Source organism: Choloepus didactylus, chromosome 6 (genome assembly GCF_015220235.1).
Source record: "Choloepus didactylus isolate mChoDid1 chromosome 6, mChoDid1.pri, whole genome shotgun sequence".
Lineage (NCBI taxonomy): Eukaryota > Metazoa > Chordata > Mammalia > Pilosa > Megalonychidae > Choloepus > Choloepus didactylus.
The window spans coordinates 64,032,449-64,047,730 of record NC_051312.1 but is presented as its reverse complement, the minus strand read 5'-3'; the positions used below and the strand labels follow the sequence as shown (position 1 = coordinate 64,047,730).

Here is a 15,282-nt window from a genome sequence, read left to right as displayed (position 1 = left end):
GTCTCTAACAGATAAGGACATAAAGAAAAATTACTGCAATGCCATTATTATACTTAAAAACTCAAATAGTTTGTTAATATTATTTAATACCCATTTGTACTGAAATTTCTCCAACTGTCTCAAGAAAATTTTTTTCCAGTTAAGGAAATTTGGTCATTTATCCTATAGACTATTCCACATTTTAGATTTGGCTGGTTGAAGAACCATTTTTAAAACAAAATTATACTTTGGACACAATTACAAGGAATACTTTTCTTAAATTACAACTAAAGGAGGTATTTTATTATAAAATACCCAACTGTCAAAATGGTCAAAAAAAGTTTTTGCTAAAAAGAGTTAATTTTTATTATAAATACAAAATTAGAATGGGCAAAAGCTATAAATACAGGAGGGAAAGTATGTGTGGCTGACCAATATATATAAAAATGTTAAATCTCACTAATGGTAAGAAAATACAAATTAAACAAAAATGAGATGCAATTTTTCATCTATCATATAAAAGTTTAAGGTAACATCCAGAGTTAGCAGGAGGATGGGGAACAGACATTTTCATAATTGTTGTGGGGTAAAGGGAGGTGTATAAGACATAACATTTTTTAGAAAGCAATCTAGCAGAAAAACTATCATAACTAAAATGTACATAGCCCTTGACTCAGCTAATTCTCTTGTAGGAATATCCTGTAAAGAAACACAAACCAAGGGGTAAAACCTTCCACATTAAAGCTCATTACAGCACTGTTGGAAAAGGGGAAAAAAGCTGGAACAATCTACATAGAGGTAATGGCTCACAGAGATGAAGAAAAACAAACAAAAAGCCCTCAATTTTCCCAATAGCCAAAACAATCTTGAAAAAGAAGAGCAACACTGTAGCACTCATATTTCCCAACTTCAGAACTTAGTACAAAGCTAAAGTAATCAAAAGAGCCTGGAGTGAGAACACAAGCTTCGTCCCTGTGGAACTCACAGGGGAGGCATCCGTGGCTCTAGGCCATCTCAGGCCACATTCATAGAATTAGTGAACTTGAAAAAAAGATGTAGTTATAGACATAACCCAGGAAGGAAGAGTGAGCCCTACTGGACACATCCCAGAGAAAGCTGTTCAGAGATGTGAGGCTAGAGAGTATCAGTCATCTGGTCTCGGCGTACTTTTCCCTTGGCTGATCTTCATTTACCTTATTTTCTTTTTGGTCACTAGTGATGTAAAGTTGTATGTGCTGCAGAAAAACAGGTTTTTAAATTTAATCCGTTCCTGAGTGTGTGAACTCATTGTAAGTAGGACTTTTAATGAGTTTACTTCAATCAGGATGGGACTTAATCCTATTACTGGAGTCCTTCATAAGAGAATAAAATTCAGACACAGAGAGAGAAAGCCATTGGAAGAAAGAAGCTGAAATCAATGAAACCCAGAAGAGAAGAAAGAGACCAGGAGATGCTGCTATGTGCCTTGCCCATGTGACAAGATGAGGACCAAGGTTTACCTGCAGACAGCCCCAGAATGCCATAGTCTTGGAGAGAAAGTGTTGCTTCGATGATGCTTGGATATGGATATTTTCCCGGCCTCAAAATCTTAAGCTAATAAATTTCCATTGTTTAAGCCAACCCATTTCGTGGTACTTGCTTAAGCAGCCTAGAAAACCAAAACAAATTTTGGAATGAGAAGAGTGGGGTGCTGCTGTTGCAAATACCAGAAACATGGAAACAGCTTTGGAATGGGCAATGGGCAGAAGCTAGAAGAACTGTGAGGGACTTGATCGAAAAGCCTGAGATTACTTTTAAGTAATCTCAGAAATGTGGATGCTAAAGGTACTTCCGATGTGGCCTTAGAAGGAAATGATGAACATGTAACTGGAACCTGAAGGAAAGTTGATCTATGTATTATAGTGGTAGAGAACTTGGCAAAATTGAGTTCTCATGTCGGATGGAAGGCAGAACTTGGGAGTGATGAACTTGGGTATTTAACTGAGGCCACTTCCAATCTAAGTGTGGAAAACCTGGTTTCTCCTTGCAGCTTATAGTAAAATGCAAGAGGAATGGGATAAGCTGAAAACTGAACTCCTGGGCAAAAAGAAACCAGAAATTGATGGTTTGGAAAATTCTGAGCTTCTGGAAAGCAAGTCCCCAGAGAACAGTGCTCCATGAGAGGGTTTAACTGAACATGGAACCAGTCAGCAATTTCTGTGCAAGTCAGGATTGGAGGTGCAGTTATCCAAGAAGGATCTGTGGAAAGTCCTTCTGTTGGATGCTTTGGATCACTATGTACTACACACAAAACAGACAAGTTTTTTGCAAGATCTTTATGAACAGAACCAATGCCAGCATGGATTAAAAGAGACAGAAAAGAGACAGATTGAAGAAAACTCACTTCAAGGACAGAGCCATGGAAGCTGAAGTCTGGAGGTCTGAAATCAATGAAAACCAAAAGAGAATGAAGACATCAGAAGACACTGCCATGTGACAAGCTATGGACCGAGGGTCACCAGCAGCCAGCCTGAGAATGTCACATTCTTGGGAAAAAGGCATTGCCTTGATGGATGATGCCTTGATTTGGAAATTTTCCTGGCCTTAAAACCAACATCAAATCTGTATATTAGATGTACATTCCCAGTTAGAGCAAGGAGAGACTATGGAAAGAAGGAATTAGATTTTTCCAAAACCATAATTCAGGTAGGGAAAGTGGTCCTAAGAAACAAAAAATGCTATCCATGCAACATATCTGCAGGAAAGACATGTCTACCATCATGTCATTGAAGCAGAGATCTCATAGTCAAAAGAATGGCATTACATGTAGTGAACTGCCAGATTTTAATCACAAATGCAAAGAAATCCTAGTTTAGCAATCTATTTGGAACAGCCCTCAGTGACCAATCATCTTTTAATCAACAAAATCAAATTCATGCTAGAAGTAAATTATATGAGTGTCATGTAATTGGTAAATCCTTTATTCAAAGCTCCAGCCTTACATATTACAATGGAACTCACATTGGAGAGAAACCATATGAAAGCTATGTATGTGGGAAATTCTTCACTCAACATTTTTCCCTAGAACAACATGAGAGAACTCACACTGGAGAGAAAACTTACAAATGTCATCTTTGTGGGAAAGCCTTTACTCATTTTTCTGGCTTTAGACAACATGAGAAAACTTACACAGGAGAGATTCCATAAGAATATCATCTATCTGGAGAAATTTTAGTTTATTTTAGTTTATTAAAATTTAGTTAAATTTTAGTTTATTTATTTATTTAATGAGAAAACTGAAACTGGAGAAAAACCCTATAAATGTCATATTTATGAAAGGCTTCAGTCAATGTTCTGACCTTAGATGACACGAGAGAACTCATACTATAAATGTTTTCAATATGGAAGAGATTTCAACCCTTGAGTTAGCCTTTAAATATACTAGAGAACTCACACACAGAAGAAACACTGTTTGTAATCAGTGTGGTAGAGCCTTTATTCATTGTGACTACTTCATCAATCTAAACCAATTCATACTGGAGAGAATTGATATAAATACCACCTATGGGAGCAAAGCCTTTAGTAGATGGTCTGATGATATATAATATGAGACAACTCATAATATAAATATAATGAGAGTATAAGTGTCTTCATCCACTGCTCCAACTGATAGAGAGACAAGTCTTTACCAGAGGATGAAGCCCCTTGAGACTGCCAGATAATTCTTTCTGGAGATGTTATTCATGTGAAATCATTTATTTGTACAGTAACACATAGGGCAAGTGAGAATTCACACTGTATAAAACTCTTATCAGTGTCACGAATGAAGACATGTCCTTCAGTGATCACTCATTCCTTAGCATTAATATGTATGTGGAGGAGACAACAATCTTATATTCAATTCAGGAAAATCTTCAGCTGTATTTCACATTAGAAAATTCATAGTGGAAAATAAAATACCGTATATTACACTATAGTACACAATTCAACAAAGAATGAAAAATTTTGAACAAGACTTACTACTGAAATTATGCAGAATAACAATGTCGAATTGTGAAGTGACGGGTATACTGAATGATGAATTTTGTAAGAAGTAATACTGAGATTTATAATTACATATAGATTTATACTTGCATATATCTAACAAATATTCTTGCTGAAAATCTAAAATGTTGGTCACATTCTAGATTTTTTTTTAATGAAGTTCTAAATGCAAAGGTTTGAATCAATCAGAAAATAACTTTGAATGTCAACTCAAACATTTAGAATACAAAATTATGATTCTTAATGATTTTCTTGCTATTATAATATATATATTCATGGCAAGGATGATGGCAAACATGGATAAATAAACACACTTCAGAAGCAGAGTCTTATGGTGCATAAATACTCCTCTTTTAAGATACAATTTAATACTGTCTTCAAAATTTAGAAAGGAATTAAAAATGAAACTATTTAAATTGAAAAAAAAAAAACAAAAAACAAAAACAGAATGGTACTAGTGTAAGGACAGACATACAGATCAATGGAATAGAACTTAGAGTCCAAAAAACAAACTCAAAGATCTAAGGTCAAGTGATTTTCAACAAAGGTGCCAAGACCATTAATGGGGAAAGAATAGTCTCTTCCACAAATAGTACTGGAACAACTGGATAATCACATCCAATAGAATGAACTCATAGAAGAAAGCACCAGGGCAAATCTTCATGATCTTGGATTTGGCAATGGATTCTTAGATAGGACACCAAGAGCACAAAAAAAAAAACAAAAGAAAAAATAGATAAATCAGACTTCAACAATATTATAAACTTTTGTGTATCAAAGAATGCTACCAGGAAACACAACCCAGAGAGTGGTAGAAAGTGTTTGCAAATCACATATCTGGTAAGGGTCTAGAACCCACAGCATTTATTTATTTATTTATTTATTTTATCTTCTTTTTATTGAGATATATCCACATACCACGCAGTCATACAAAACAAATCGTACTTTCGATTGTTTACAGTACCATTACATAGTGGTACATTCATCACCCAAATCAATCCCTGACACCTTCATTAGCACACACACAAGAATAACAAGAATAATAATTAGAGTGAAAAAGAGCAATTGAAGTAAAAAAGAACACTGGGTACCTTTGTCTGTTTGTTTCCTTCCCCTATTTTTCTACTCATCCATCCATAAACTAGACAAAGTGGAGTGTGGTCCTTATGGCTTTCCCAATCCCATTGTCACCCCTCATAAGCTACATTTTTATACAACTGTCTTCAAGATTCATGGGTTCTGGGTTGTAGTCTGATAGTTTCAGGTATCCACCACCAGCTACCCCAATTCTTTAGAACCTAAAAAGGGTTGTCTAAAGTGTGCGTAAGAGTGCCCACCAGAGTGACCTCTCAGCTCCTTTTGGAATCTCTCTGCTACTGAAGCTTATTTCATTTCCTTTCACATCCCCCTTTTGGTCAAGAAGATGTTCTCCGTCCCACGATGCCGGGTCTACATTCCTCCCCGGGAGTCATATTCCATGTTGCCAGGGAGATTCACTCCCCTGGGTGTCCGATCCCACGTAGCGGGGAGGGCAGTGATTTCACCTTTCAAGTTGGCTTAGCCAGAGAGAGAGGGCCACATCTGAGCAACAAAGAGGCATTCGGGAGGAGGCTCTTAGGCACAACCATAGGGAGGCCTAGCCTCTCCTTTGCAGCAACCGTCTTCCCAAGGATAAAACCTATGGTAGAGGGCTCAACCCATCAAACCACCAGTCCCCATATCTGGTAAGGGACTAGAACCCACAGCATTTAAAAAAAAAAAAAAAAAGCCGTACACCTCAACAACAAAAAGACAACCCATTTCAAAAATGGGCAAAAGACTCAAATAGACATTTTTCCAAAGAAGATATACAAATGACCATGAGGCATATGGAAAGATGCTCAGCTTCAGTAATCATTAGGGAAATGCAAATCAAAATCACAGTGAGATAACACTTTACACCCACTAGGATGGCTATATTAAAAAAATTAAAATAAGTGTTGGTGAGGATGTGGAAAAATTAGAACCCTCGTACACTGTTGCTGGTAGGAATGCAGCCATTGTGTAAAATAGTTTGGTGGTTCCTCAAAAAGTAAAACACAGATTTATCATATTACCCAGCAATTCTACCCCAAGAGAACTGAAAACACATGCGCCCACAAAAATTGTACATGAATGTTCATAGTGTACTATTCATAGTAGACAAAAAGTGGAAACAACCCACATATCCCTTTACTGATGACTGGATAAACAAAATGTGGTACAACCACACAATCAAATATAAGTCAGCCATAAAATGGAGTAAAGTACTAACACATGCTACAGCATGGTTGAACCTTGAAAACATTACGTTGAGTGAAAGAAAACAGACAGAAAAAGCTACATATTGTATGATTCCAGTTATATTCAATGTCCAGAACAGGCAAACCCGTAGAGACAGAAAGTAGATCAGTGGTTGCCAGGGCTTGCAGGAGCAGGGAATGGGTATGGGTTTCTTTTTGATGTGGTGAAAATTTTCTGGCTTCAGATAGAAGTGATGGTTGTACAACATTATGAAAGTACTAAAAGCCACTGAGCCGCACCCTTTAAAATGGATAAAATAGTGAATTTTGTGTTGTGAATTTTATTTTAATAACATATATATATATAATATGATCCTGTTACTGTAAAACAAACAAAAACCTCCAAAAATTTTTCTTAAGTGTGTATGTATGTAAGTCATAAAGAGAATGAAACTGGAAAAGCCTTAATTTTTATTCTATAAACTACCACATTTTTGGATTTTTTAAATATTAGCATCAACTCATACTTTAGTTACTTTTACAAGTATGAAAAATTAAAAATCAAAATAATGAAAAAGAAATTCAAGAGAAGAAGTTTGTAAACATGGACGTTAAAAACCACGGATGTTCTGAGTTAGGTTGTGAACTCTGTTCCTTTAGATTTCGAACAAGCTTTGAATTCAACTGCTGAAAACAGCACAGGTATAGTTATAATAGCAACTTAACTTGTCAGTAGTGCAGAGATCCTTTAACATAACTTTTACATCCATTTTTATGAGTACATACCTGTCTGGCTGATCCACTAGCCTGCCTTACTTTCTCTGCTACTCCTCCTAAAAGCTGTACAAGTCTTGTCTGCTTCAAAAGCTCTTCTCTTAGTCCTTTCCCTCCAACTGAGAGGAGAGCACCCAAAATATGTTCATAATGGGCACCAAACTGTGTATCATGCAGGGCATCTTTCAGGAGCCTAATAAAGAAAAAATATTTAGGTCAGCCATTTCTGAGATCTGGAGGTACTTACCTCAAAAATTAAGTTAACAAGTTCAATTTTTGGTATCCAGAAATTTATTTTAAGCTATATAAATAAGTAAAAAGTCAAATTATTATATAGCTATAACATGCCAAATATTTTTGCAATCGAGGATTTGTTAATCTTGGTTTTATTTCTAAGGAAATAATAATTTAGTTTCTTTATAATAATGCCTTCAATATCTTATATCCACAGCAAATAGTCTGGGCAGGCAATTTAGACTTAGCATAAGTTTTTGCTATAAATACTAGAAATGAAAATAAAATACTTAATAAAATTTAAATCTTACCAATATAAATTGTGTGCTATCTGGATATTTCCCAGTGCCCTGGACAGAAGGAAGTGCACTAATGAACTGTTCAAGTAAATTTCATATTTTAAAGCCTACAAATAAATGAAATAAGAATTATTAATGGTCAAACCCATCTTTAATTATTAAGAAAAAATATTCAAGAGAAGCTACACAAAACAAGTATTACTCTTATTAATAAAAGAAGATATAGATAAAATTAAATAGATGACTTAATTTAGGTCAAATTAATGATATCAAACAGAAAATTAGAGACTCAGGAACAACATTCATTAACTATGTTTAAATGGACAGTAAAGAAAAATCAAGGAAAAGCTCTAGTCTGGTTTGTTCTAAAATTCTAAAAAGCCTTAAAATTTAAAAACTAGGTACAACATAGGGGGGTAACTGACAATAGTGGAAAAAAAAAAACTCACACTAAATCCAAATACAATGGCTTGCAATATCCCCATGCTAGGAAAGTTCTTTTAATCAAAACAGAAGGGACATCCCTTAGCAAGATCCTTGCTCATAAAAATGGGGGAAGATTGGGGAGGGGGTAATTTAGTGAAAAACTCACTTGCACAAACTGTGGAAGAAGATCTGTTAGTTCATCATCACTAATGGCTTCAATCCAGGTCACAGCTAGAGACCTCACTTCCTGATCAGCAAATCTAGAAGAGCACACACCACACACACACACACACACACACACACACACACACACCCCAAAAAGAAAAAAATCAAGATTTGACAGTGATTTCTTTCTAATGAAGTTGTATTTCCTGAAAATACCATCTCAATTCTTTTCTTGACAAAAGATACTCAAAATAGCTCTTTATTCAAAAAGCAATGTGCTGCTTCTTTTTCTGGAAGAAAATCTTGGTGCTATACAGATCCAATTTCTTTATTTATCTAGGAACCTGAAGCTTATGAAAATTAATTTTGGCCCACAACATAAAAATATTTAGATTTACAACCTAACCCTCTCTTCAGGTTTATTTTAAATGATATGAAAATCCCTTTTTAATACCTCAATGCAAAAGGCATGTTCATATAAATATATATTTATACATTTATATTGTATTGAATTGCTTTTATGCTAAAACAGAGCAAATGAATATATTCACAGGTGACTTACTTTGCATCAAGAAGCTCCAGTGCAGTCAGTGGGTGCAATTGAGGCCACTGTTGAAGCAAAGAGTAAGTTCTGGCAAGATTAACCCATTTCCAGTTTGGGGCACTTGCTAGTATTTTAGGAAGACAATTTGGGTATTTGAAGCAATAATAACGTTTCTCCCACAAAAAGGCTTTATCTTCTTTAGAAAGTCTGCACACATAATAGAATTAAATTACTTCTTATTTAATAATGACAGTTATAATCTCAAAGATTAAAATACAAAGAAAAAATTTATTAATTTGGGACAGCCACTTCTTGGTAGAATCGATATTAATTTGCAAAAATGCAATATAGAGTTAACATCATTAATTTACTCTAATTTGAGGATGGAAAGAAATCATTCTGCATTGATAAAAGAGTCTTAGTTATGAAAATGAAGGATAATTCAGAACAACTAAAATTTATTGAATTCTAACAAGATGCTAGGAACTAGAAATTAAAGTTGAAAAAGCAGAACTCATCCTGAGAGATAAAGATTTCATCCATTTTACACAAAATCAAATGCCATGCAAAAACCAAATGCTATTATAAAATTTTATGATTATACAACTCAATTCAGAAATATTCAAAATGAAAACTACTTGTTTTGGAGATTCTAATTATTTTAAGCTTAATGACACATGCTTATAAGAATGAAATATTTCACTGTTTTACTACCCATCCATCAATTTTGAATGTATAATACATGTACATTATTGAAAAAATCCAAATTACAGTGAAGTCTCTCTCTCCAATTACCCTCCCTAAAGGCAACTGCCCAAGAAGTACACATACCCAAATGATGAATCTCTGTGAAGAATGTCAAGAAGTTTCTCTTTCATATCACTCTCCAATGTTTCTAAGTTTTGCTGCTGTATAATGTTTCTGTCAACTGGAGGAGTTGTATAAACGATATCAAATGTAGGAGAAGGAAAATCAACCTTAAAAGTTTAAGAGAAATTTATCAAATTACAACTGAATAGTATCACATTAACTTCTTTGTCTTTGAGAAAACTGATTTTTCTCAGCAATAGGGATAACTTTTAGAATGAATATTAAATTATTGCTTCTTGTTCTGTTGAAAGTGATTAGTATTGTTGGTAATTCTCAATAGTACATATATTACTTGGGATGAGTACAAGTACATTTTTTTAACTGTTTTTCAGATATAAAAAATGATTTATTGGCATTTAAATTTAAGTTAAATTCTGAGATTAAAACAAGACAAATGAGACTTCTTTGATAATGCAAATCAAGGTATATACCCACACTTTTTATAAAGAAATTTAAATGTAAACTTCTCATGTCAAGAAGGAGCATTACCTGTAGCACTATTCTTTCCATTACATATCCTTTTATAGGGACTGTTCCAGGAATAGGATTTGTATGTGACGAAGTCCACAGATACAGAAGCTTAGTTCCACAAGTTAAAAACCTTCATGAACATAAACAGAAGAATATCTGTGATTTTCATTTTAAAATGAATTCAAAGCACCCAATGCATGGTAATGAATTTGAAATGCTAATATTCAAACATTTATTCAGCATCTACTATATAAAAAGAATATCACATTTAAGAACATATCAGAAGGAGTCAATCTCCATAGAATTTTGAGACTTTTGGTAAACATATTGAAGAGTTGGGTAGGAATTATGGGAGAACAAAAGAATGTATACTGGAGGACTGAAGTTGAAGACCCAGGGTCTCACATCCCCAAAACAACTTCTATAAATAGTAAGGCAAAAGACAGTCTTTGAAGATCTTCTACAAAGGAATACATCTCAGGTTGGAGATTTGGATTACAGAACTGCTCCCAGACATTTGCTCAGATAATGATGCTGAGAAAATGATACCTACTTTGTGGCAAAGCACAGATCATTTGAGATGAAAAGTTACATCACTGCTCCAGACCAAGGGTCAGCAAACTTTTTCTGTAAAGGGCCAGATGGTAAATATTTTATGCTTTCAGGGCCATACAGTTTCTGTCACAAGTATTTAATTCTATAATTACAGTGCAAAAGTCATGGCCAATACGTAAATGAATATGAATGGCTGTGTTCTGATAAAATAAAGTTTCAGTGGCTGAGAGGTTTCAAATGGAGTCGAGAGGTCATTCTGGAGGTTATTCTTATGCATTATATAGATATTCCTTTTCAGTTTTGAGTATATTAGAATAGCTAGACGGAAAGACCTGAAACTGCTGAACTGCACCCCAGTAGCCTTGATTCTTGAAGACAATTGTGTAACTATGTAGCTTACACAGTGTGACTGTGTGATTGTAAAAACCTTGTGGCTCACACTCCCTCTCTATCCAGCGTATGGACAGATGAGTAGAAAAATGGGAACAAAAATGAGTAACGGGGGGATGGGGGAAATGGGATGTTTTTGGTATTCTTCTTTACTTGTATTTTTATTCTTATTTTGATTTTTTTGGAGTAACAAAAATGTTTAAAAATTGATTTTGGTGATGAATGCACAACTATATGATGATACTATGAACTGACTATACACTGTGGATGACTGTAGGGTATGAATATATTTCAATAAAACTGAATTGAAAAAAAAACTGTATTTACAAAAATAGGCAGAGGGTTTATTGATCCTTGCCCTAATCTACTCATTTATAGCCTACTTACATCAACACATTTATCAATAAAGATACTGACATATTTCTCAAAAATAACACCAGAAATATAAAAGCAGGAAACTACAAACTTTGTCAAGTCTTTGTTTTTTTTTTCAAACAGCAAATATCCTTTCCAAAACTAGACTTCATTCTTAGGGTTTTCTCTTATCAGAGTTAACAGTGTTTGTATCCTTGAAACATTATAATCTGTCATTTTTAGAACCGACCTCATCCCTACTACATTACTTTAAAGCAAATCCCGACCATTTTATTTCATCTGTAAATACCATTATATATCTCTAAATGATAAACGGTTTTCTTTTAAGTACAATACCAGTATCACTCCTGAAATAATTAACAATACTTAAAACCATCAAATATCTAGTCAGTATTCAAATTTCCCTAATTGTCTCATTATCTTATTATTATTTTTTTTTTACAGTTGGTGTGTTTGAATCAGTATCCAGTAAGGTCCAACATGTGCATTTGGTTGATACACTTTTTTAGGAATCCAAGGGTCAGAAAGCTCAAGCCTGTTAACCTGTTTTTGTAAATAAAGTTTTATCAGAACATACTTATTTGTTCATGTATTGTCTATGGTGGCTTTTGCAATTTCTTCTTTTTGCATTTGCAGAGATTGTATGGCCTGAAAAGCCTAAAATATTTTCCACTTAGATCTTTACAGAAAAAGTCTGCTAACCCTTCTTTTAATCTCATTCTACTTTCTTTGTTTTCATTGCTGTTTATTTGTTGAAGAAGCCAGGTCTTTTGTTCTGTAGAATTTCCTATATCCTGGATCTCACTGACTGCGTCCCTCTGGTATCATTTAACATTATTTACCTTCTGTTTTCTGTATTTTCCATAAAACAAAAGTTAGATCTAGAGGCTTGATTCTGATTCAGTTTAGTTTACTGGCAAGAGTATGTAATACTCATAGGTGCTTTTCTTTACTACTTCCTATTACATCAAATAAGGACACACATTACTTGGGTTATCTCTCTTTTTTGTGTTAAGATTAATCACTTTGTTCAAATGTCATCAGCCTAAACCATCCATTTATAAAGTTTCAGAAAAGCTTCTCCCTTACTGTTTTTAAGCAGGTAATGATGATCAGTGCTATATCAGCGGATTCTTAACCAGGGTGATGTTCAACATCCTACAATACACAAGACAGTTCCTGCACAACAAAGAATTATCTGGTTCAAAATGGCAATAGTTCCCAGGTTGAGAAACTCTGCCCTAAATCTGTTACTTCAGTAGGGGTTGCAAAACGGTGATATTCTAATTTTATTATTCCTTCTGCATTTATTAGCTGGAATTTTTCTCTACAAACTTTCTTGCATCAACTATTTGGTAACTCTGAGGCAAAATTGTATAGGAAAGGCAGGTTAAATGTTTGATTCTTTCTTTTATTTACCAATTTTCAGAAAAATGCATTGGGAACTCATTTGTTATTTGGGGGTGACTGAAATACCCAAGACATTTGGCTTCCATGATATTGACTTCATCAGGTTGTGTGTGTGCAAGCTGCTCAATCACCGGAACCTCTAAACATAAAATATTTTTAAAAGAATTTCAAGACCAGGTGAGCTGATCACTATACCAAAGTTAACTGCACCAGATAAGAAACACTTTGTTTCTATGTATTAATGTAAAAACATCTTCCTTCTTAATTTCTGAGTATTTCTTGAATGTGAAGTCCTAACGTTACCTAGAATGACCACAGTACTTAGCAAAGGCTCAAGCTTAATGCCACCTATTCAGTGTTTTAACAGCAGAGTACTGGATGCAAACTATTTAAATGTCTAAAATAAGTTAATTGTCCTTCATCTTACAGTCCTTTGAATTTTAAAGACTGCTATGTCATTCACCTAAAAATAAATACTAGACAACAAAAGCGGCAAAAAGTGATGGTACTTCTCTTATGAAGCAAAGACTTGGGGCTTTCAAGAGCAGGCAAGTTTTCAGAACTAACATATATTAAAATAAATGGTAATGAAGCACTTAACTTTCTCATATGACACTAGTCTGTCAAAGACAGTTGAGAAAACAATTTCCCTCTTTCATGTGGCCAATGTTATCAAGGTAGTCTGCTTTTTTTTTTTAACAGTGCCTAAATCTTTATTTTTCATATCGTACATTTGTTTTCAAATTAGACAGTTTCACACTGAATGACACAAAAGGAAACTTAAATTACCAACAGTTTACATGTAAGCTTGATTCCAGTCTTAATGAAAAGAAGTAGAACAAAAACAAAAACCCTAAAAAAAAAATTCCACATTACACTCCCATTTTGTGAATTGGCAGCTGATAGCACTCCCCTTAAATCTTCAATTATCTGATGCTTTCAGTGTAATAGGTTACAAAGCACATAAAATCCTTAGCTACAGCTAGCTGAAGGGAAATACAAAATAGGTATGCACCATTAGTCACCTGTTGCCTTTGTGATAAAGTGAACCAGTTTTTAAATGTAAACTGCAGAAATCTTGACAGATAATACAGCAACATAAAAAGTTTTTTTTTTTTTTTTTTTTTGCCACCTGCTAGTGACAAACAGTGATGCAATTATGGGACGGACTGATGAAAAACATCATGACATTAACTTAAAAAGCAACTATTCGCAGATCAATGGAATCGAATTGAGAATTCAGAGATAGACCCTCAGATCTATGGCCGACTGATCTTTGATAAGGCCCCCAAAGTCACCGAACTGAGCCATAATGGTCTTTTCAACAAATGGGGCTGGGAGAGTTGGATATCCATATCCAAAAGAATGAAAGAGGACCCCTACCTCACCCCCTACACAAAAATTAACTCAAAATGGACCAAAGATCTCAATATAAAAGAAAGTACCATAAAACTCCTAGAAGATAATGTAGGAAAACATCTTCAAGACCTTGTATTAGGAGGCCACTTCCTAGACTTTACACCCAAAGCACAAGCAACAAAAGAGAAAATAGATAAATGGGAACTCCTCAAGCTTAGAAGTTTCTGCACCTCAAAGGAATTTCTCAAAAAGGTAAAGAGGCAGCCAACTCAATGGGAAAAAATTTTTGGAAACCATGTATCTGACAAAAGACTGATATCTTGCATATACAAAGAAATCCTACAACTCAATGACAATAGTACAGACAGCCCAATTATAAAATGGGCAAAAGATATGAAAAGACAGTTCTCTGAAGAGGAAATACAAATGGCCAAGAAACACATGAAAAAATGTTCAGCTTCACTAGCTATTAGAGAGATGCAAATTAAGACCACAATGAGATACCATCTAACACCGGTTAGAATGGCTGCCATTAAACAAACAGGAAACTACAAATGCTGGAGGGGATGTGGAGCAATTGGAACTCTTATTCATTGTTGGTGGGACTGTATAATGGTTCAGCCACTCTGGAAGTCAGTCTGGCAGTTCCTTAGAAAACTAGATATAGAGCTACCATTCGATCCAGCGATTGCACTTCTCGGTATATACCCGGAAGATCGGAAAGCAGTGACTCGAACAGATATCTGCACGCCAATGTTCATAGCAGCATTATTCACAATTGCCAAGAGATGGAAACAACCCAAATGTCCTTCAACAGATGAGTGGATAAATAAAATGTGGTATATACACACGATGGAATACTACGCGGCAGTAAGAAGGAACGACCTCGTGAAACATATGACAACATGGATGAACCTTGAAGACATAATGCTGAGCGAAATAAGCCAGGCACAAAAAGAGAAATATTATATGCTACCACTAATGTGAACTTTGAAAAATGTAAAACAAATGGTTTATAATGTAGAATGTAGGGGAACTAGCAGTAGAGAGCAATTAAGGAAGGGGGAACAATAATCCAAGAAGAACAGATAAGCTATTTAACGTTCTGGGGATGCCCAGAAATGACTATGGTGTGTTAATTTCTGAT

The 15,282-nt window shown here is 34.7% G+C and overlaps 1 protein-coding gene across 1 annotated transcript in view; it reads right to left on the bottom strand.

Moving 5' to 3' along the window:
- Positions 1-15,282, bottom strand: part of PIK3C2A (phosphatidylinositol-4-phosphate 3-kinase catalytic subunit type 2 alpha) — a 164,960-nt gene that overhangs the window by 43,748 nt on the left and 105,930 nt on the right. Inside the window, 6 exon segments of the mRNA XM_037839322.1 lie at positions 7,050-7,230; positions 7,583-7,677; positions 8,163-8,256; positions 8,724-8,912; positions 9,537-9,682; positions 10,065-10,176. Of these exon segments, the coding sequence (XP_037695250.1) occupies positions 7,050-7,230; positions 7,583-7,677; positions 8,163-8,256; positions 8,724-8,912; positions 9,537-9,682; positions 10,065-10,176 (817 nt within the window).